Genomic DNA, 22,226 nt, shown 5'->3' on the forward strand with positions numbered 1-22,226 from the left:
AAAATTCACTTCCACAAGCACTGGATTGTTGCTGCAATGTGAAGAGCAAAGCAGTTTGAGTGCTATCTGCACCTCCTTTTGAACTAGACTGCAAACCCTATCATGAACCATGTATATAATGCCTGATATAAAAGGATGCCAAACCTTGGCTGAACTATAGCTGCAGACAGGAAACTATTTGAAAATTAATATTGTGTATTTAACTCTTTGCATTAGCTAGTTTGGAGTAATTTGAATTCTGCTCACATCTCCCACTAAATGTTGGCTAGTAAATAAATTACTGTTGTCTCATCACCTTATAAAGTATCACAAATTTGAACACTGGTATGAAATAAAGAGTCTGAAAGATCTCATAGGATTATGTTTTAATTCGAACTGAAATTATTAAGGAGAAGAGAATTGACACAGCCAAATTAACCCAAGGGTGAGCTAAAGGAGCCTGGGCAGCCAAGGCCAGCATGAGTCTGACCCAGTGTAATGTTGTAATGTCATTATGAACTGCCCTCAGAAGCAACAGCAATTAAGTGAAGGGTAAAAGCAGTGGTGAGGCTGTAATTTATTGCAAGACACCATTATTGGGAAAACAACCTTCTGACACAGAATTAATTTTTTTCTCCCTGTGCGCTGCTAATTGGTAAATACGAAGGGTAAATAAAACGACCTCTGCTAGGGCACGTTTCCTGGGTTCGCTGGGTGACAGACGACTTTGGCGAAGCTTTCCCGGCCGCGCACACACATTTCCTGCAGCGGCCGCTCCCTCAGCAGCGAAACCCCGCAAGGCGCTGGGAGCACAAAACCGAAACCCTCGTCCTGGAGCGGGCGGGTTTATCGGGGCGGCCCGGCAGGCTCGGCACCGGGGGCGGGGGCAGCGGGAGCGGCCGTGACCCCGCGCGGGCCGCGGGAGCCGTTCCGCCCGTCACCGCCACCGGCCGCCGGACCCCGATCGCCTGAGGGGCGAACCCGCCACCCGCGGGTCCCCCCATCCCCAAGCCCGTCCCCGTCCCCGTGCCCGCCCCGCTCCGCCCCGTCCCGCCCCCCCGGCCGGCGCTGCGGCGGCTCGGCCAGGCCCGTCCCCCCGCGGGGCCCGGATCGGCGGCGCCGCCGCCTCCCCGCCGCTGCCGCCGCCCGGCGCGGGCTGGAGCCGGGCCGGGGCCGCGCCGGGCAGTGCCATGAGCCGCGGCTGAGCCGAGGTGAGGGCAGGGCAGGGCGGGGCGGGCCCGCGCCGGGGGATGCGGGCAGGGGGGAGCGGAGGGGCCGGGGGGGGGCGGTCGGGCCGCGCCGCGGGCGGGTCCCGGGGCCGGGCAGGGCGATGGCGGCCGGGGGGACCCGCGGAGCTGAGGGAGCTGAGCCGGGACCCGGCGGCTGCTGTGGCGCTGAGCTGAGCTGGTGGGCTGAGCTGGGTTGGGCTGAGCTGAGCTGAGCTGGGCTGGGCTGGGCTGAGCTGAGCTGAGCTGAGCTGGGCTGGGCTGGGCTGGGCTGGGCTGGGCTGGAGCGCTGCCCCTCGGTGTGCCAGAGCCGGGCTCAGCAGTTGTGCAGCAGCTGCCGGAGTACGAGCGACACCTCCAAAACAAGCGGCGGAGGAAGCGGCGGCCGCGGCCGCTCCTGCTGGAGCAGGGGGAGCATTTCCAGTTGGCTTTTAGTACCAAAGGTTTTCTGTCTCCTGAAATTGTTTTCTCTCCGTGGTCGGCTCCCTGGCTTCTGCTTCTCTTTCCATTCCCGGCGTCGTTTGTGTGTTACCTCTGTTGCAGTTCAGTGGCTGAACCCGTGTGCTGTGTCTCTTCAGCGTGTGCTAAAGTTCCTTTTTAATGTTTGTGCTCAACTCCTTGGTGATTTGTATCTCTCAGCATATGTCTTGAGGAACTGCTGTCCGTAATTTTGGGAAATTAAGTGTACAGCCGAGATTAATTTGAAGTTTTGTATGCGACCTAAGTATTATAACTCGAAGATAAATTAGCGTAAGACTTCAGTGCTGTAAGATTATCTTCTGTTAAGATGCTTTGTCATACTCCTCTTTCAAGATGATATTGCTTGTGTTACTCGGGAAAACAAGGCAGGCTCACAATTTTAGGGGTGTGCACTTTTACAAGAAGCCTTTTTTTTACTGTTACAATAACTTCATATTCCTAAACTGAATAAAATTCAGGCGGTGTGAGTACCCTATTTCAGTTTTCTCTGGATTGAAAATGGACTAAATTAGAGATAAAAGCACTTTAATTTAAGCAAAAGAAAGTAATGTTTTTGATGTTAGAATTGACTTTTAAAGACTGACATCGTGTTGGTTTATGATATATGGGAGGTTACTGTTCTGTTTGACTTCAAAGCTGATCCAACAAGCTGCTCTGTTGTGGGTGGCATATTAATTTTACTCCAAATAGGTGCTGAGGCTTGAGGTAGTGTTTCTGAGGCAGGACAGGGTAAGGTGTGTTCTCTCTGGAGTAAAAGACAAAAAAGTTAATTCTGTGCTCAAAGATACCTTGTACTGGGCTCTGCTGGGGTATGGTATCCCCTGGGAATTGTAGTGGTAAGGTGAACGTCATCTTTTGGTCCAGGCAAAGAACTTAGTGAGATGACCCATATTGCCTTTATTTTAGAAACAAAAATCAATGAATAAAATTCAAAGTTAAAACTCGAAGGACACAGCCCAGTAAAGTACATATATTAATTGCATCTTTCTTTTTGCATGAAAACAACTCTTGAGGAGTTTCAGATGTTAATAGCAGATATTTAGTTGTTTCTAACTAAAGAACTTCTAAACCAACTATTTTTCAAAGTGAAGAATGTGGAGCGGGAAGCCTTGACAGAACATGTAATGTTAATAATTTCTCTGTCGTGGCAGGGGTGTAAACAAAGTAATGGGAGATATAGAAACTTACCTGGTAAATAAAATATTAATATAATTGAAATAAATAGAAAATCAGGTATCTAGAGGACTGAAGATGCACTGTTGCATTCCAGTAGGTTTTTAGTTGATTTGTGACTGTGCTGCTCTAACCTCACCTTTCCGTGCAATTCAACCACATCCCTTAGATGAAGTCAGGAGGTTTCTCTTGTAGCACGTCTGAGAGGCCACCAGAGTGACATTGTGTGGGTGTGCAGGTGACAAGTCACAAGCATGGCACAGGACACACAGGACATGTTTCCTGTGCTGCTGTTCCCTGTGCTGCTCTCAAAGAGCTTTTAACCAGTTTTGGCCCACGAGATGAGTAAATTGTGGTGCTGAATGTGCAGAGTGTAACTGCTGCCTGCCCAGGAGCTGAAATAAAATGAAGGCTGTTTATTAGGATAAATGGTAATGAAGGGGAGGGTAAGTAAATTCTGGTCTTAAACACAGTTTTTGGAGCTTGGAAAAGTCCCTCAAAATTAGATTTTTATTCTTTTTTCTTGGTAAGCTAGAAATTGTGGTATCAGATGTCCATAGTAGTAAAGCTAATTCAGTGTGCTCTAAAGCACTTATCTGTGAATAAAGGCCTTCGTGTTCTAGAAACCCTCAATGCCCTAAATGAAACAATCAGATGACAATGTATGTTGGAAAATAAGAGTGTGATGTAGGCTTAGATATTAGAGAAATAAAGATAAGAGTTAATACTGTGAGCTGTCATGAGTGTGTGCTTGGTATTAGGAGAGATGTATTCAGAGTAGAAATAACACTGGAAATCCATAAGGGTGCCACATGTGCCCAATAAAAGAGATGGACATTGACTTTCTAAGTAATGTAAAGTGGACATTAGAGAGGATGTGTTGTGCTTTCAAGGGGGAGGATGGTAGAACAGTGAAATACTGAGAACAATATTGTGTCAGAACTGTTGATTTAAAAAAAAAGTGTACCACTCATTGTAGTGGAGGATTGTGCTAAATGGTTCAGATCCACCAAGTAAAGGGTTTGGTGGTTTTTTTGTACTGTAAGTGGTTGAATTAATGTGCTTTTCTGGATGTGTAGGACAAAGATCCCAGTTATTGTGTCCTAAAAATACATGATCAGCTGTTCTTGACAGAATTGTGAATTATCTCTTCTTGGACAGTTTAACTTCTTTAAAGCTTCTGCTAACATGGCAAGCTCAGAAGTTGGAAGGTAGAAAGTTACTAATTGGTCGAGGTCCCATTTCCAGCCTGAGGCAACAAGATCTGAAGATTGTACATTGGCTGGGAATGTTTATCCTCACCCAACAGCCTCAGCCTGTGGGGAGCGTTGGGAGGGCTGGGCTTTGACCACCTGCAAAGAGAAGGTGCTGAGTTCTTTACCATCACCTTTATTCCCTGGGTACTCAGATCTGTTGTCTCTGAAGCCCATTGTTAGTGCCTTTGGAGAGACATGAGAATATAATGGTAAAAAAGGGTTCATGATCCCATCCTGCCTGTCTTGCCTTCCTGTTCCTCAAAACTCCCACTTTGTTCATATTTTTTCTCTCTGTTTATTTTAACTCTCCCCTCTCCAGACAGCAAGGTGTGTTACTCTGCTGTGCAGAGTCCAAAGCAGTTGTTAAGTTGGTGTTCTAGAAGAGAAGGTGACTGATGGACAAAGGATAACAGAAGATCAATAAACACAGTCAACAGTGGTGTTTTCCCATAAAGGTCAGGAGGGCAGAGGAAATTAATTGTGTGTGAACCAGGCTTTAATATTCATTACCCAGTGTCTCAGTGGGTTATAAAGTGTTGTGCTCCCTGACCCCACTGGTGAGGGATGACAGGGACGTTGCAGGAGGATGTCCTGTAGTGCTGTGAACATATTGCATGGCCTGTCAATGCAGGATTGTTATCCTGAAGCTGTGAGAAGATGGGATGGTCAAACTTAGAATAGGATCTCTTAAAAGGGTATGAAAATGGATATTCAGGAGTTGGGCTGCTCTTCTAGAGGATCTGTTTGAGCCTGTAAAAACTGCTATATTGGGGTTTAGTAGCTTAAATAAAGACGGAGAGCTGTAAGACTCTGGAGCCTACTCTGGATTTCATGTGTTTTGTTTAAATTATATGTCAGTTGTAAAATAGGACTACAAAAATACAGGCACAAACCAAGCTACTGGAATTTCAAAGCAGGTGGCAAAGGCTGCAGTGAAGTTCTGATCAGAAATTACATAGCTGTAAAAATGGCTTTGTTTCACTGGAAGTCAAGATTAAGACTGAGGAAAGAAAAATGTCCAGACAGGCTCAAAGAATGAGTGTTGTGTGAGGGAAGGGAGATGGTCGTGCTCCCACGGGTGTGTTTGGGAGCGGGGTTAGGGAATGTCACTGGGCATGTGACACCAAGAGCAGACAGGGAAAGTTGTCCGAGTTTGGCACTTCGAGCTGCAGAATGTTCTGTTTCCTTCACTTCTGAAACTTGGGAGTATCCAGAACCTGCCTGATGTGGGCTCTGCCAGGATCCAAGAGTTCCTCTGGCTGAGGCCAGGAATGATAACAGCAGAACATTGCAGAGCATTCCCATACCCCTTCCCGACCATCACCTCCCACTTCTTGTTCCCGTCTCCCTTCCCCAGAGTGCCCATGGAAGGTGATTTCTGCTCTGGATGCCTTCCAAGCCAGGCATTTCCATTCTTGCTTAATACGTATCCGTCGTGCCTGGAGGGGCTCCACTTTCTTTCCTAATACTCTTGTGTAAGGCTTGGGGTTGGTCACATTAATAAATGTACTTTGGTGCTAAATTAAAGTGATCCCTACGATTCTTGCCCTGTTTGTAGCTGCTGTGAGGTTTGATAAGGCTTATCTTTGCAAGACCTTCTCAGTAGCAGTTCTTTTTGTCTAATCGCTTTCACACTTCTTCCTTTTCAACTTGACTTGAAGTGTTAAACAAAGGAATTGGGAGAAGGGGAAAGAGCTAAGGGCGAGATAATCCTAAATGTCTGTCAGCTCAAAAATGTGCTGGTTAATAATAAAGGCTTTGCCAGGGCTTTAATAAACCTGAGCAAATGCGTGACAACTTTACAGAAGTATTTTTATAAAAGAGAAAGAAAAAAATTTCTCCTCTTTATATGTTATTTTTAGTGAATAACAAGAGATGTGGATGGAGAAAGGAACAGCTGTGCATACAAACTATCTCCTGTTTTGTAATTCCCTTTATTCCCTGTTATCATTCCCTTTATGACAACAGGCTGAGTTTTCCCAGAAGCCTTAACACTGCTGAGAGGTTGCAGGCAAGCTGAAGAGCAGTGCCTACCAGTTCCAGAAAACTCTGAGTGTCTGAAAAGGTGCATTTAGAGGTGTGTTGTGTTTAAGATTATAAACATTTGGCTGTGTGGATCTCCATTTCTTTTGTCATGCAGCTTTGAGATGTGGATTGGCAATTGGTTTTGAGTATTGAACAGATTGTATGAACCCTTGCTTTTCTGATGAGTTGGGACAACTTTCCAGTCTCATTTTTACTGATCAGCTTTAAAAAAATTCTAGCTAGATATTTATTATTCTTCCTATCAAGTCAAGCTAAAACTTCACAATTAAAATGATAAAAATGAGTCAATCATGGTGCTGCCCCATGAGTTGTTCTAGTGCTTGACTTTCTCTGGATGTAGTTTTTTAAACCTGCTTCTTCCATTCAGCTGCCCTAAGCAGTGCATTTACCAATGAAACCTGCTGTGGGTTGACTGTCTTGTTGAAATTTTTCTGCTCACAGAATGGGTGAGGTGCAAACAGTGGCTTTTCGAGCCTCCTCCAATACCCCAGGCCAAATCAGTGCTGATTTGCGTGGTCTGTGCAGATCTCAGGCTGTTGAAGGAGGCATTGTCTGTGAGGATCACACTTCTCACTCCTTCCTGGAGAACTTCTGAGAGCTGTGGAGCTGTTCCTCAGTGCAACAGAGAGGAGTTTGGCTCGGGGTGTGGTGACAAGTGTGAGGTGGAAAGATTTCCTTCCATGTCTGGATTTCCACTTGCACTCTTTATTTCAGTTTCCCCCAGAGAGTTGCCAGTGTTTCTCTAAAGCCTTCATTGTACATAGCAGGGCAGAGGCAGCTCCTTAGGGATGGGAGCAGCTTCCTCACCCTTCCATCATCGCTGGTTTGTCACCCTATCCTGGAAGACACCCGGAGCTGCCTCCTCTGCCCTGACCTCAGCAATTAAAAGCCTCGTTGAAACACCCACACCCTGAAATGAGCAGGTGAGTATGAGGTACTCACAAACCTGCTCACAGTATTTGCAATTCAGAGCTTGACTCCCTTTGATAAACAAATACCTCGTGGATTAATGAAGCATGTATATAGGAGCACTGCCCTGTGCCTGAAATGAGCCTTGCCTGCATCATGCTCTAATTGAAGGAGGCAGGATATGGCTCAAAGACACTTATTTCCCTTTGCTCTTTTGAATCCATCTGGTGGCTTTTGCTGTTCTTTTATCTCCCAGCAAACCAAGACCTTAAAATTGATGACCTAAAATTCATTTCCTCGAAGCTGCTTTAGTGACACTTCTCTTTCTGTGCGTGTGTGTGCACAAAAAGTAACCATTTTTACATTCGCTCTTACCTATTTTATCGAGTGCTTGAGACTGTAGACATTATTTCTGAGTGCAATAGTAGAAACTTTTATGGTGCTGAAGGCGGTTGCTGGACAAACATTACACTGATAATACCTGGTTACTGAATAGCAGGTACAGGATGAGAAAGGGAAGACTTTAGCCATTTTTTTACAGGGAAATAACTTTAAAGACAGCCAGTATAGAACTTGCAATAATACTGCTTGAATGGAAAGTAGAACTGGGATTCTTAAAAATTGATTAAATTTTTTTAAGCTCTTTTTTTCATATTGCACTATGAATTCAGCTGGCAACTGGTGAGTTTTGGTGTGTGTTCCCACAAGACACCCACCTTTTGACCTTTTATTTTTCAGCCTGTGGGATTGTCAGATGAAATTTCTGGAGGCAACTGAGTTGATTTAATGTTTGCAGAAGTGAGATCCGTGTGTGTGTTTTACAGCTCCATATGTAGCTGTAAAGGTACAGAATTTAGTATGTACTTCTGAAATAGAGACCTGGAGGAATTATTTCGTTTGCAGATGTCCATTTTACTGCTCTACCTGAGGTCTGCTTTCCATGAGGTTAAAGACCCATGTCTGCATGCTATGAGTGAATTATAGAGGAACAAATAATTGTTTTCTGAGTTGAGAGAAAATGAGCAGTGGGTGAGGACACTGTTCAAGGAATGCTGAAAAGTTCAGAAAATTCTTAATGAATTTAAACCTTTTAAGGACAATTTGTTTCCCCCTTAATTTCACATTGGTGGCCTGATCACACAGTGAAAGACCATGTTGGGGTAGGTCCATGCTGCTGAGAAAAGAGGAGAGCTCTATTTGTGTTCTTCCCAATCTTATTTTGTTTACTTTTTTTTGAGTATTCACATGACAAATTATCTTTCTAGGCATGTTATCACTACCCACATTTGGAGAGAGAAAAACAGAGTAGGAAGGATCCTCTCATATTCTTGTTGCTTAAGTGTGTGAAATAAAGTGCTTTAAGGTGCACAAGGACCTCGCTTTGCCATCGCACTGTAGTGGTTTTATTCTTCTTTATGAGCAATATGATGTCTTTATATCTCCATTTATGTGAAATGATCATTTCAATTAAGAGTGCCAGCAAAGCTGTTTTTCTTTCATGTATCTACCTCCCATGGTTTCTTAGCGATTAGGAATAAAAAGATCTGTTGTGGGAGGTGCTCATCATTTCTGACTCAGTTGGTTTCAATGGAGTCAGGCCTGTAAAGCAGCTGTTCAGGTCAGGGAATCTGTCACTGACCCATCAGATGTTGCAATTAAAATGGATCACAGCTGTTAGAAATAGGAGTTCCCTCCGTTGCTCCTAAAAAAAACAATGCACAGCCCAAAACCCAACCATCAGAAAGCTTTAATGTATTAAACTGATTCATTAACTACTGCTCTCTTCATGTCTGATGCAAGAAACAGGGGATGCAGATCAAGCTGGTGGCTTTGATGTCAGGACTGTTTGTGGCAGGGACCTCTTTCATGTTCTGGATAACAAAGTCCAGGGAATATTCTTGCCAACGTCTGTCAGTTAATAAGTTTACATCCTGAAGTGTTTGAAGCTATAAATACTGTGTGAAAAATAAGAAAATATATTTAAATGAGAACACGTGTGGATGTTTTTGCCACATACTTCTTTTTTTGCCTTAACACTTTCATGGATTTTGTAAATATTTGAATGTACTGTAATAGAATAAATAGGAATTTTATGGTTGCTTCAACCCTGTGCACTTGAGTGGGTGTTTTTGTGTCTGCCTGTCTCACAGTCCAGTATTTCTGGACTATGCTTAAATCACTTTCTAATTCAAAATTAATCTTTTAAGAGACAATACTGAAATGCATATAACAGTTGCAAAGCTCTAGAAGCTTTTGACAAGCTGAAAAACCCCCTTTATGTCATGACAGTCAGTTGGGAAGCTGGGAAAGTCTGGGTTGTCTGTCCTAATGTTTTTATTTGAGCCTCACTTCATATCTCTGCTCACTGAGGGTTGTCAGTGTTTCTGTGTTGTGCGTTTGGTTTTTTCTTTTAATAAACAAAACCTTCTGTCCTTAGAGTGGTAAAAATTCAGGTTGTTTGGGGCCATCTGAGTTCCATTTGGGTATTTTGGATGTTCTCCTGCCCTCATCACTGCACTTTGTCCTCCTACAGAGCTGCTGAACTTCTGCATTTTAGTTTCTAGGTCTTGGAGGTGAACATAAATCTGAATGAGGTGAGTGCTGCCTCAGGCAGAGAGAGGTGTCTGGTACTTGCCAGTTCTTGGTTTGACATTTTATTTTCCTGCTATTCTTAGGACAAGGATTCTTCAGAGTTTGCTTTACATTTTGTTAACTTTCTATGGATCCTTCTATGAATTGAAAGTTAAAAGCATTTTAAGCATAGAAGCTGCCATTAGTAGTTTATGATCTCTGCACAGTTCTTGCTAGAATAGGATGTGTGATTCTTGAGCTGCTTTAATGTGGTTCTCAGTCCTTGCTGTTGCAGTTTTAAGAAGTCAGTGGCTTTGTGTGATCTTGTCCCAAGTGCTGTGTGAACATTGCTCTTCAGTGGGAAAAGTTAAAGCAAAATTTTCCTCGCCCTCCTAACAATCCTGAAACTCAAAATAACTTGATTACCTGCTCAGGGCTTTCAGAGAACTCTGGAATTCCAGTCCATTTCCTTCCAAAATTAGATCACAGAGAGCTTTTTTTTTTGTTCGTGTGGTGCCAGTTTATGTTTCTTGCCTTTGCAGTTGCCAGGTAGCATGAAATGCTGGTAATACCTTTCTGCATTAATTTTTCATGGAATCCAGTGGCAGGCAAGGCCACTCAGTGCCTGGCATGGAGCATGGGCAGGATTGCCTCCCTCAAGTGCTGGGAGCAATATTTTTGAGGGAACTTTGCAGAACAGTCTGACTTTTGGCTTCAGTTGCTTTTGTCCCACCACTTCTCAAACTTCATAGCAACTCTGAAAAGACTTGCATGTTATGAAGTCCTGTTTATTGACCTTTTCCTAAGATTTTCTATCCTCTGGACCCTCTGGGGATTGTGCTTGCAGAAGCTTCTGAGAACTCCTGGTCTTTCTAAATGCAATTTCTGCATTTATCAGACATTTTTCCTTAGGTAGATGAGGTGCAAGGAAGTAAATAAATATAATAAGGTGCCCTCTAACAGAAGTTTTCTTTGTTAATAGTTGCAGTTTGCTGTGTATCTTCAGGTGCCTTAGGATAATTAGCTTTTGTGTGTTAAGTATAACTGCCTCTATAGTTAGGTAGGAATACTTTGCTATTTGGATTGAATGTAGCTCTCCTCCTTCCCCTGGACAATTTAAGCTTTCTGAAAATAGCCTTGCTTTGATTAGTTGTTCTTATCTTGTTTTGTGCCAACTGCTTTGGGAGCCAAAAGTAGAAATTTTTCTAATTTATTTTATTTGAAGAGATATTACCTTGCTGCTTAGGGCTGTGTGCTTGGGCCAAGTATTAAATGCTTTAGTCCTGTTTAGTAATAGCAGAGAATATCCTCTTCTCTAATTTTGAAAACATCTCTTGAGACCTAAAGAACCCTTGATTGTGTCCCATGTTTTGTCCTGGCGGGTTAAAAAGCCGTAAAGCACCTTGCCTGCTAATCCTCTGCAGAACATGAAATTAAAATGAAGGTTGTGCATCAGAAATGAGAGATTTGATCAATCATTAAAAATCCTCTGGGAAAAAAAACCCCCTCTTTAGATACCTGTGGGGTGTTTTGTAAATCTGTAGATTCTGTTCCTTTTTAAATGATCTTTCATAACTACATTTTACATGAGGACCCAAAATTTGAGGTACTAAATGGTGCTCTGTGTATCTCATGTGGACAAGCCTTTTAATACCTTTTCTGCTGTTTTCATGTGATGGTTGTTTTAACTTTATTAACTTTGCAGGTGCTGTGAATATTGACTGAATTTTTTTGTTGATGAAATGAGCTTTAAATGTCAAAAGAAGTCCTTGAATGCTCTTTGTTACCTGTGGGCACTTTTACCTATTGATGTGCATTTGCATTGCTGGGAAAAATGAGCCTGCAAGGGAACTCTACTGAGCCCTTTTTAATTTGGGATTCAGGGCAGCTTATTTGGCTTCACTTTGGGAACATACTTTTCTGTAAGTCACTCGGTCAGAATTTCCCCTGAAGATTTTATAGTGACCTTTCATTTGATCGGAGATGTGGGCAACGTTCTCAGCTGTGGACTAATCCAGGGAGGTTTTAGATAAGCTTTTATCAAATTAATGGGGAGTTGATTTTTTTTTTCCCCACTCAGATAAGAGGGAGTTACAATTCTGCACAGTTTTATGTTCTACCTCACCATTTACCCTTTCCACAAGATGTAACTTTTTATGTGTAGGCTTTTCATGGTTTATTATTACAGAAATAAAACATCTTCTGTTGAGATGCACAACTTCTGCAGCACCAGAAGATTCTGATTTAGTCTTTTCTCCCTTTTAGAAGAGAACAAACCCACCAGTTGCATATTTATTGCTCAGAATTTTAAGAGCATTGGGTTTTTTAATTTTTGGTTGTTTTTTTTTACTCACCTTTGGCATGCAAGGGTGATTCTGAAGCAAGTGCTTCGGCCAGGCAGTACAGAAGTTTTGGAAATGAAAAGTGGGAAAAGCTGGCTTTAGGCTGGGACAGAAGTTTGCCTCTGATTGCTCTGGTTTTAATGTGTCTGTTCCTGACTCCCTTGCTGCAGGAATTTCACATCTAGGTCTGTAAATCTTTCTTTTTCTGGGGCATTTCTCTTCTCACTCATGGCCAAATTAGGGTTTTTTTGGGGTAATTTTGATGGCAACAAGTAGTTATCTGGGAAAATATGTGTTTGAGTGTACATTTTAAAGACAGCAATATATGATAAAGGAAATGACTAAATCTCCAAAATCTGTGATGAAGGGGGAGAGGAGGGTTTTGGTGGTGGCTTTGTTACTTTTTTGGTTTCTTCTGGGAATTAGTAAAAGGTCCCTTTGAACTGTTCAGTGTTAAATGTTTTGGAAGGAAAAGATTCTGCTTGTTGCTTGCAATGACAAATGATAAAGAAACAATGGAGTTCATAGGAGGAGAACACGTGAATGGAGAAAGTATCATGTACCAGAATTTTTATTTGTTCTCATTGTACCAACTGGGAGTAAATGTTCTTTAATATAATTACACTCTGGTGCTGTTTGAATCTCCTCCAAAGAGCAGAGCTTTGCTTAAAAACTTCTTTTATTTCTTCTCTTAGGGGACGTGTTCGATTCCTTACAAACACTGCTGCACTTCAGCCTGCAGAAAGTCATGAAATAAGAAGAAATTAGATTTTTCTGAGTTTCTAGTCAACTTTTAACTGCTCAGCTTTTTGTGTTTGTCAAAATTAGACCGTAGTGCTGCTTTTAAAGTTTTTGGTGCGAGTGTCATGAAGGAGAATAGGAAAGCATAATAATTATTCTTTTATCAGTAAAGGCAGAGAAACTAATGTGGTGGCTGACCTTTCTCAGGTCTTTGGGGAAAATGTTAACGTAGAATAGACTCGCTTAGCTGACATTAAACAGTTTTTATTTGTTTATTTTTGAAGTGTTGTAAATACAAGCTTGTATTTGGGACCTTATTTTGAAGACTCCTTATTTGCCACTGCAATTTTCCTTGACCTTTCTGTGCTGGACTTAAACTGACACTTATTTGTCCCTTTGATAGGTTTATAGTTCTCATTAAAAGTATCATCTCCTTGAGAAGACTCTAAAATCTTGCTTCAGATCCTTCTTTTAAGTATCACTTGAATGCTGGCTATTTAACTGAAATTGTTCTGAACTTAAAAGCATTTACAAAAAAATGTATTATTTTTAATGAAGCTCAGAGAATTCCTGCTGGAGATGTTTTAGGTCTTAACCATCTTAGTTGTGATAACCTGGCTTACCTCTCTTAAGAGATGTGTGCTGTGTGTGCATAATGTAATCCTTTCTTTTAATACTTTTTGATATTGATACCAACTTTTTCATTTGCCCTTGGATTTAAAACAGGCTTTATTGGGGTTTTGTTCCTCTTTCCCCCCGCCCTCTGTATCTCAAATCCAGTTGCATGAACTTGAAAGGTGAAAGCAAAACTTCCTTCTTCCTGATGGAAAGTGAGGTTTAAAGTCTGGGCTTGCTCCAGGCTGGGTAACTGGATCCCTGACACGAGGGATCCCAGGGCTACTGTGTGATTGTAATTACCAACTCTGGCTCTGTAGTTCATCTAAAAGTAATGACTAATGGATGTGAAAGGAACAATGGATGTTAACCATGGAATACATTAACTCATGGAGACGCCGAGGGAATTTAATGGGTTGTAATTAAAAATTTGAATGGAGGTAGGAAAGAATGTTGAATTTGGGGGTTTGTATCCTTTTTTTTTGTCTTTTATGGTATAGATCTGCTGGAGGAGATGAAATTCATGTGGCAGGTAATGTCCCAGCAGCTGTGATCTCTGCTTCAGGAAGGGTTTCTGGGCTAGATGGGAATTGGCTTTCTAGACTGTTTCTGTGGCAAAGGAGTGCTTTCCACTAGTGCTGTGCTTGGTTTTGAAGGACCTGAAATGAAGCCTTCTAGCTCTTTCAAGAGAAGGGTTTTTGTCTGCTACTGAGAGCTCTGTTACTTATTTTAAATAGGTATAAAGAATTGCAACGGTTCTCCCACATATCTCGGTGTTGGAAGGAAGATACTGGTTGAGTCTCTAGTAAATCAGGTGGAATCTAGAATTTCTGGGAGCAAATATGGATTTCAGAACATGTTGGCCTGTGCAGGTGTTTCCAATCCAGGAAAGATTTAGCATGACGTCACATTGTGGCATTATCAATAATCAAATTAGTGGTTTCCTGAACAGCATTTAGGGCTTGTTCTTCTGGCACAACTGGCAGATACAGGGGAAAGTATTACAGAGCAGTTTAAGAACCTGTAAGGCTTTTCCTTTACTTAGGAGGAAAGGAATTTCTGTTTTGTGGAAAACACATTTTTTTGGTCTGTGTTTAGTAGCAACCAGCGGGGAAAATGCAAATGTTGAACCCTGCTGGCCATTTTTGTGAAAGCATTTTGGTAATGCAGTGTGCCCTGTACCCTTTCCCCCTCATGTAGATGTTGCAATAAGTAATAGCAATGTGATTAGAATAGTTGGCTGCTGCAGTGCTTGTGAATTTAGTTACCCAATCTGGGCTGTTTCTCCAACTGAATGATTATGAAAGGCATTGAATTGCTCTGCTGAATATACCTTAATTAGTAAATGTGGCCACATTGAGCTGTGGGTAAAACAAGCCTGGTGGATGCAACTCTGACCTTTGAAGTTAGTTCCAAGTTTGCTGCTCTGTTTGGCTGAATCACTTTCTAAATTGTTAATGTGAAAATAATTGCTGTGCTCCATCTATAAAGTCGAATGTATAATTGTCTGAAAGAGGCCCTTCAGTGCACTGGGTGGTTTCTGGGGCTCGGCTGAAGGGTGGGGTGTGTGTTTGTCCACTGCAGGGTTTGCCAGTTCAGGAGAAGTTGGGCCGAAGGACAGACTGCTGAGTGCTCAGCTCTTCCTGTAAACACTCCCAATTAGTCATTGCTGCTGTAGGTGAGAGCACATGTTACTGGAGTGACACTCAGAGAAGGTGCCTGACCCACACCAGCCTCTCCCTGGGTGTCCCTGTTGGTCTCCAGGTGCTTCCCAGAGTGTTGGAGACGTGTTGTCACCTGGGTAAAAACACATCCTCAGGAAAGGGCTGGGCAGGGAATATTTTCTGTTCCCAGGCAGCTGTGTGCCCTGTTTGCCTGGTTCACTGTTTCCTGCTGTAGCTTTGAAAGCGCTGCCTGTAGGTGAGGATTCTGAACTGCTGTGCTGTGGGTGATGGGGATGCAGTGCCTCGAGGTCACAAGTGGAAATGGCAGCTCTCTCATTCCACCCTGCAAAAGCATCCACTTTGGGGGAAAGGAGTTATTTTCTGAGCAGCCTTCTTCCCTTCCAGGCAAAAGTTCATGTTTTGAGTCATTTGAAGCCTGAGGATCTGAGATTATTATTATTATTCAGATCTGCCTGCCACATAAATAAAACTGATACCTTGCATCTTCAGAATGAACAACAGGAAAACCCTGAAGAGGCAGCCAGAGGAGGTGGGGACAGCGTGGCCTTCAAAAGAAGGACCAAAGCAAACCTGTTTCTGCAAGTACTGATGTGGTTTGGAGTTGTGTAACTTCAGATGGGGAGGGAATGTCAGGTCTTCAAACAGGTGGGGGAGGAGCTGAGGAGTAGGAGAAAGGGGAAACAGTGAATGAGGATAATGTAGCCAGAAATCAGTAAGAAGTGAATCTGTTAAAATGATTTAAGGAGTAAAAATGTGCAGTTAGAGAACCTAATGAAATGTCTTTGTTATCAAAACCAAACAAAAGTGAAAGAGCTGTGCTGGAAAAGCTTTTCAGCATCTACTTGGCCAAAAAAAAAATTAAAAATCCAGCAAACAAACAAAACCCCAAATCCTCCACAGCAGAACAGAAGCTGTGCTCAGGAAGGGTTGGAAATATGCTTTTATAAGACATAATTCATGGTATAGTAACATGCTTAGGGTAGGCAAATAGTGGCTAATCGAGAATTTCCTTCCTCTCTGTGTTAGCTAGTTAATCATGATGTTAAAGTCTTGCTTGTTCAGTAAGGAGTGCAATCTCTTTTCAGTGCATTTGGTGTGTGCAAGTAAAGTTCATCTGTTTCAGGTCTTTAGCACTGCATTAGCACAGCGTGTTTAAACACGAGGTAATTAACTGCACAGTGCAAACACAGTGTGCTAAAGAGCCATCCAAACCCACCAAGTTCTAGCTGATACAAAATACCGCACTGGAAATGCTGTTGGGAGGGGGGAGTTAATGTTTTTCACCTGTTTTGCTAAATTTTTGATACATGATTAGTGCCAAATGGCAGAAGAGAAGGGGTCAGGCTGGTGCCAACAGCATCCTATTGGAGTTTTTTTTGGAGGGAGGTGTGTTTGTTTTTTTTTTCTTCCTGAATGTATAGTGTTGCAGTGGCTCAATGACATGGAAGATGAGTAGGGTTTTTTTGTATTTGCAAATTTTGGTTTATTTATTTATTGCAATTTCACAACTGGCACAAAATATTAAAGATGTGTGATAGCTGATGGTCCAGCACGAGGGAAATGGAAACAGAGTTGGACAGTAGTAGCCTTTTCACTGTCCAAAATAAATTTGGGTGCATTTGTCTAAAAAATGGGGTGATTTGCAGTTTGAACAATGTGAAATGGAACTGTGTCCAAAGGCAGTGTGGATCTTGGATGCTCGTGGTTCCCAGGTTGCTAATCCAACAGGGAAATGAAAGACCAAATTTCTCACTAACTTCAGCACTCCCCAAGTTATATGTGCATATGACTGATAATATACAACCTGACTGGGAAGCACACAAATGCTCAAAGAAGCAAGGAATAAACTAGTCAACAGTTTAGGAGCCATAAAATGGGCAACCGTAGTGAGTAGGAAGTTGTGGGGAGATATTCCCTCCTGTTCCAACATTACTGGATAAGCTGTGTAGCAGAGCTCTGCTGTTTTAAAATGTTTAACCCAGCTTATTTTACTGACAGGCTAAAAGACATTTACATGAGTAGCTCTGTTGGGAAGTATAAAGGGCTGCAACCTTTAGTGGGGTGATGATGCCGAACAGGTGGCACAGCATTGCTGGATAATACAATCTGATACCACAACTGTTTGTGAAGTGCACATTTCTTCACCACCACATAATCCTTCTCCTGAACTGCTCTTTAAACGTCTGCAAAGGCCTCTCATTAATTCAGCCTGACAGTTTGATTACAGCATTTTAACAGCTTCTGAAAAATAATTCCGTTACTGAAGTGGTAAACTCGCTGTCTTGGCAGTGGAGATAAAGTGCTGCCTCCCAGCCGGAGAGGCAGAGCTAATCCTGGAATTCCTGATCCATCTCTGTGCATGCTCACCAGTAGTTTAAATGTGTGGCATTTCCTCTCCATGTAAATATGTGCAAAGTCCACTTTCTTGGTCAGTAAAATTCCTGAAATAATGTGCTTCCCACACGTGAAGATTTTGACATGTTTCAGACCTTCCTCTGAGTTTCAAATCTGCTTTAGTTGAAAGAAATAGCAAGTATTAATTATTGCCTGTAGAAGGAGCTGAGAGTCAGGAGTGAAGAATTTCAGTGTGGTGGGGTGGGATGGGGCTTCTGGAACTCAGAAGTGCATTTAATGGGGAAAATATGGAAGTGGTGCTTCAGAGATGAACTGTAATTTCAGAACACTTGGAGATAATTTTAACAGCATGGCACTTGTTAATATTGCCATTTTGTGCTATGTGGAAATATGTAGCAAAGAGTAACCTAGATCTGTAAGTCTGAGCAAAAGTGTCTTCTGCTTGGGTTTTCTTGATTTTTTTTCCTACCTAAAATTGTGTCATTCTTCCTTCAAGATCACCTTAAGAGGGTCTAAATGGTCTCCATGCCTATCCATGACTGCCAATTGTCCTAAGCTTGTTTTTCCCCCGTCTTTCTTTGAATCTGCTCTTGCATTCAATGGTAATAAAAATGAGATATTTAAGCAGATGCAGAGGAAGTGTTAACTAAAATATAGATACGTTTTATGCAGTAAAATAAATGTACAGTAAATTTCTTGAGTGTCAGTCCATAATTTGACCAGACAGCTGTAAATCCAGTGAGATGGGAGTGTCCAGAGCATTTTAATTTTCAACTGACTGACCTGTTTGGCTCAACACTTGAAAATAAGGTATTTGAAGGGTGAAAAAAATGCATTTAACATAGTACTACATTTTCTCCACAGACTCTGACACATCTGTGGAACCTGCAATGACAAGTCGGAACAGTAGCCATGCAGAGAAAACTGGTGAAATGTCCTCAAAGCAGTCAACACCAAAAGTGCAGGTCCAACGATCTGTCTCCCAAGAAACCATCACTATTCATTTCTCTGCATTTGGGAAGGAGGAAGAAGAGGAGGAAGAGGAGTTTAAGGAGTTTCTTGATGAGGAACTAGATGACCAAAGCATTGTAACAGCACTTGAAGCCAAGGAAGACCTCTGCTTTGAGCATCCCGGCCATGACCTTTCTGGTCCAGCTACCTCGCTTAACGTGGCCAACTCTGCATCACTGCTGTCCTCATCACCTGCAGTTCTGCCAACTGCAGAGACTGTGACGCTCTTGGATTCTCCTTCTGCATCCCGAGTGTTCAGCGCAGTGCCACTAGTCCTGTCTCCATCGTCACACTCATGTCACACAGTTGACGTATCAGGTGCATCTGTGGCGTACCAGGTGGGATCTGTGGAACAGAAATCCAGCCTGTCGTCTTCCCCATCCTCATCCCCTTCCAGATCTACTGGGTCATCCACAATTTCTAGTTCCAAGCCTTTTAAGGGGTTAGTCAAGTCCCTTTCAACAGATGTGGAACCCAAAGAACCCACCCCACCGATGCGACATAGACAGTTAATGAAAACCTTGGTGAAATCTCTGTCTACAGACACTTCTAAACAAGAGTCTGAAGCTGTGTCTTACAGGCCACCTGACTCGAAACTGAACTTGCATCTGTTCAAACAGTTCACTCAACCTCGAGCTACAGGTGGTGATTCTAAAACTGCCCCCTCCTCTCCATTAACATCCCCCTCTGACACTCGTTCCTTTTTTAAAGTACCTGAAATGGAGGCAAAAATTGAAGATACTAAAAGACGCCTTTCTGAGGTAATGTATGAGCCTCTTCAGCTGCTCAGTAAAATAATGGGTGATGAAAGTAGTAGCCACAGGCCCAAAGCCTTATCTTCAAGTGCTTCAGAACTCTCAAACCTTTCCAGTTTGAATGGCCATTTGGAAAGCAATAACAACTACAGCATTAAGGAGGAGGAGTGTGACTCGGAAGGGGACATCTCTGGAGGTGACTCTGTGAGTAAAAGTGATCAGTCAAAGGCTGCTGAGGAACATGGAAAAGACACAGAGACCCCAAGCTCTCAGTCTTCAAGCACAAAGGACGTGAGTTCGAAACCTTCACTCGTACTTGAAAAATGTTCATTGTCTGCACTAGTGAGCAGGGAGGATGAGGAGTTTTGTGAACTGTATTCTGAGGACTTTCTCTTGCTAGAGGATGAAAGCAAAACTGATAAACCTGCTGAAACTGTGGTGGATCCCGAGATGACTGAGGAAACTGTCACTATGCTCAGTAGTGAGGATGAAAACAATCTGGAAGTGCAACAGCCTAAACCACCGTTGAAAACTTTGTATGTCTTAACACTGTTAGTCTATGCTTATTTAATTATCCCTCTCCCTGGCTACTTAAGTGGACTCTTACTTGGAATGGCCCTTGGATTTATGGTAGCTGTCTGTGTGATTTGGCTTGTTACTCCACGTACTCATGAATATCTCAAATTTCATAAAAGTATGAAAAAGCGATGGAATGCAGGAGCTCTAGACATCAAAGAACCTGACATACTGAAGGTGAGGTCCTGGCATTTTGTGTGTGTTTGTGTGCGTTATTTTGGGTAGAAGGAATAAACTGCATTTATTCTGAGGGTGCAAATGAGCTGAATTATCCCCATTTGTAAATACAGTTTCGTTTTAGGGTTAGGTGGCTTTGGCAGGGGCACAAATCATTTGGTATCTGAGAATATATAAGATTTCAATGTCTTTAAGGATTAGTAGAAAATGGAATTTCTTCAAAAGTAAAAGGGCAAGTGGTTTTGCTGAGAGATTTGAAATTATTATCCATCTGAATTACTGAGAGCAAGCAGTGTCAGAGTTTAGTGTGCAAAAGAACATTTGTTCTCAAAGCTGCATTTTGGGAGATGTATTTTGTTTCTGGGATATTTTACTGTCTAGGCAGTAATTTGTCTTGTCTGTTCAGTCTAAGCAGAGTCAGAAGCGTTGTGTTCAAGTGCAGCATAGAGAGTTGGAGAGCATATGGAATTCTCAAACATGAGCTAATTAGGATGGGAGGAGGAATTACAGCTCAGCAAAACATGTGCCTGAGAGCTGGGTTTTAAATGAAGCTCTTAGAAAATTTGTTCTCCCTCCTCTTTGCCCTTCCCCATCTCCACTTCTTGTTCAGATCATGCAAGTTCATATGTCTGGCTGTCTGTCCAGCTGTGATCCACCACTCAGTTCCTTCAGTGGCTTTGTGCTTGTTGTCCCTGCCCTGCCTCTCCCAACCTCCATCTGTGATGAATTAATATTTTCCCAGTTGCAGAATTCTGAGCAGTAAAGCACCTGTGCTCCAGAAGCATTTCAGAGTGATAGTGGTACAACCTTCACTTCATATCACTTGCTTAGCAGAGTATTTGTGTAAATATTAAATTGAGCTTTCTGAAGATGCATCTCCAGCTGTGTAACGGCACAAAGGTTGCAGGAATTTAAATTCAGCCAGTATTGGGTATATGCTGTAGAATCTATAGTGTATTGATAGCTAATCTCATGTATCTTTAGGTAAACTGAAAAGTTAGGGAAATGAAATACAAAATGCAACTTTTGCTGAATAGAGGCACCAATTCCATGTCCAGCCCTCGTGCTCCCTTAGTATTCCCTTTTTTCCTTGAATGATAGGAGTTGTGGTCTTTATTTGCTGTTGTGAATGCAGACTGGGCACTCCTGGCTGCTCAGTTGATTTACCTGCTGCTCACGTGGACAAATCTTGACAAGCTTTCGGTTCTGTCATGGTTAGTTGGGTGCTGAGACCCTGCATATAAATTTGCCTCAATCCTTGGAAGCCGGTGAAGATCCTGATATTCATTATTGGCTGGTGTTCAGCTGTCTCTGAGATGTTGCTGTTAGTCAGGAACCTTTAAACTGTATATTTTAATGCTTTTATCCAGGAGATACATTTTGTGAGAACGGCCGTAGGCAAGGAATGAACAGTGTGGAGAAGTCTGTATGAATGGAGATTAATATTTTTTATGACCTGACAAGTATATCTTGTGCTCATTAACACTCAGAGTAACTGTCTTCAGTATGTAAATGTTTCAGGATTTTAAAACCCAGCTCAGTGCCCATATTGTAGTGGAACATAATGTAATGTGATTTAGCAGATTGCAAGTTATTATTCCCACTTCATACAAGTATTTTCTATTTGCATCTGTCAAAATGAGTTCTGGACAGTTTAGATCCTCCGGGAAAAGGAGGTAAAGACTTAATCTGTAGCAAAACTCAGGCAAATATGGGAAAATGAAACTTGATGCTCTTGCATAAAGATGTTTTCTTCAGAACTTGTTGGTCTTGTATTCTGGCCTGGCCTGCTGTCATGCAGTTATGATAAATGCTCTGAGTTAAGATCCCTTTATGGGGCTCAAGGAGTTGGGATTCTGCCAAACTGCTGTCAAGCTATTTTTGTCCCAAGTATGTGTGCATTCTCCCCCATGTAAATAATGTTGGAGAAGTTTGCATTTCCCAAGTTTCAAAAACTAGTGGAAAATTCCCCTCAGCAATTGCTGAAATACTTGAACGTTGTTATTATCTCCCACAAAATTCTTCCTTGGCAATGAGGAAAAAAAAAATGACTGTGGTGCTGGTTAGTGTGTGTTTCTGTAGAGTTCTCTACTTCCTTCATGGCTTTGGGTTTGGGGGAGAACATCCCCCCAGCCAGAAAAGGCACAAACCCCCTGCATCTTCGCTCCATGTTTTCTTAGTCTTCAGTTCTCTGGTTTCCTTTTCCCTTTTTTTTTTTTTTTTTCTCCGCCCACATATTTTTTTCTCCTTTAATCCATTAGTCTTTCCTAACATCCTTCTTGGCCTTTCAAGTGTGCATTCCCTTGTGTTGCGCCGGCTGATACGAAAG

General features: G+C 42.4%; 1 protein-coding gene across 2 annotated transcripts in view; it reads left to right on the plus strand.

Moving 5' to 3' along the window:
- The first annotated feature begins 1,116 nt into the window (after positions 1 to 1,116).
- Positions 1,117 to 22,226, plus strand: part of TEX2 (testis expressed 2) — a 43,771-nt gene continuing 22,661 nt past the window's right edge. Inside the window, exons 1-2 of one of the 2 annotated variants that reach the window (XM_027749654.2) lie at positions 1,117 to 1,190; positions 18,243 to 19,897. In XM_027749654.2, the coding sequence (XP_027605455.1) occupies positions 18,269 to 19,897 (1,629 nt within the window). In that variant the 5' untranslated portion in view covers positions 1,117 to 1,190; positions 18,243 to 18,268. Of the gene's footprint in view, positions 1,191 to 1,550; positions 1,649 to 18,242; positions 19,898 to 22,226 lie in introns of those variants that run through there. The other variant, XM_027749657.2, reaches the window with a different exon arrangement.

This window comes from Pipra filicauda, unplaced genomic scaffold, assembly GCF_003945595.2.
Source record: "Pipra filicauda isolate LSUMZ 115617 unplaced genomic scaffold, ASM394559v2 scaffold80_size11013439_pilon, whole genome shotgun sequence".
NCBI lineage: Eukaryota > Metazoa > Chordata > Aves > Passeriformes > Pipridae > Pipra > Pipra filicauda.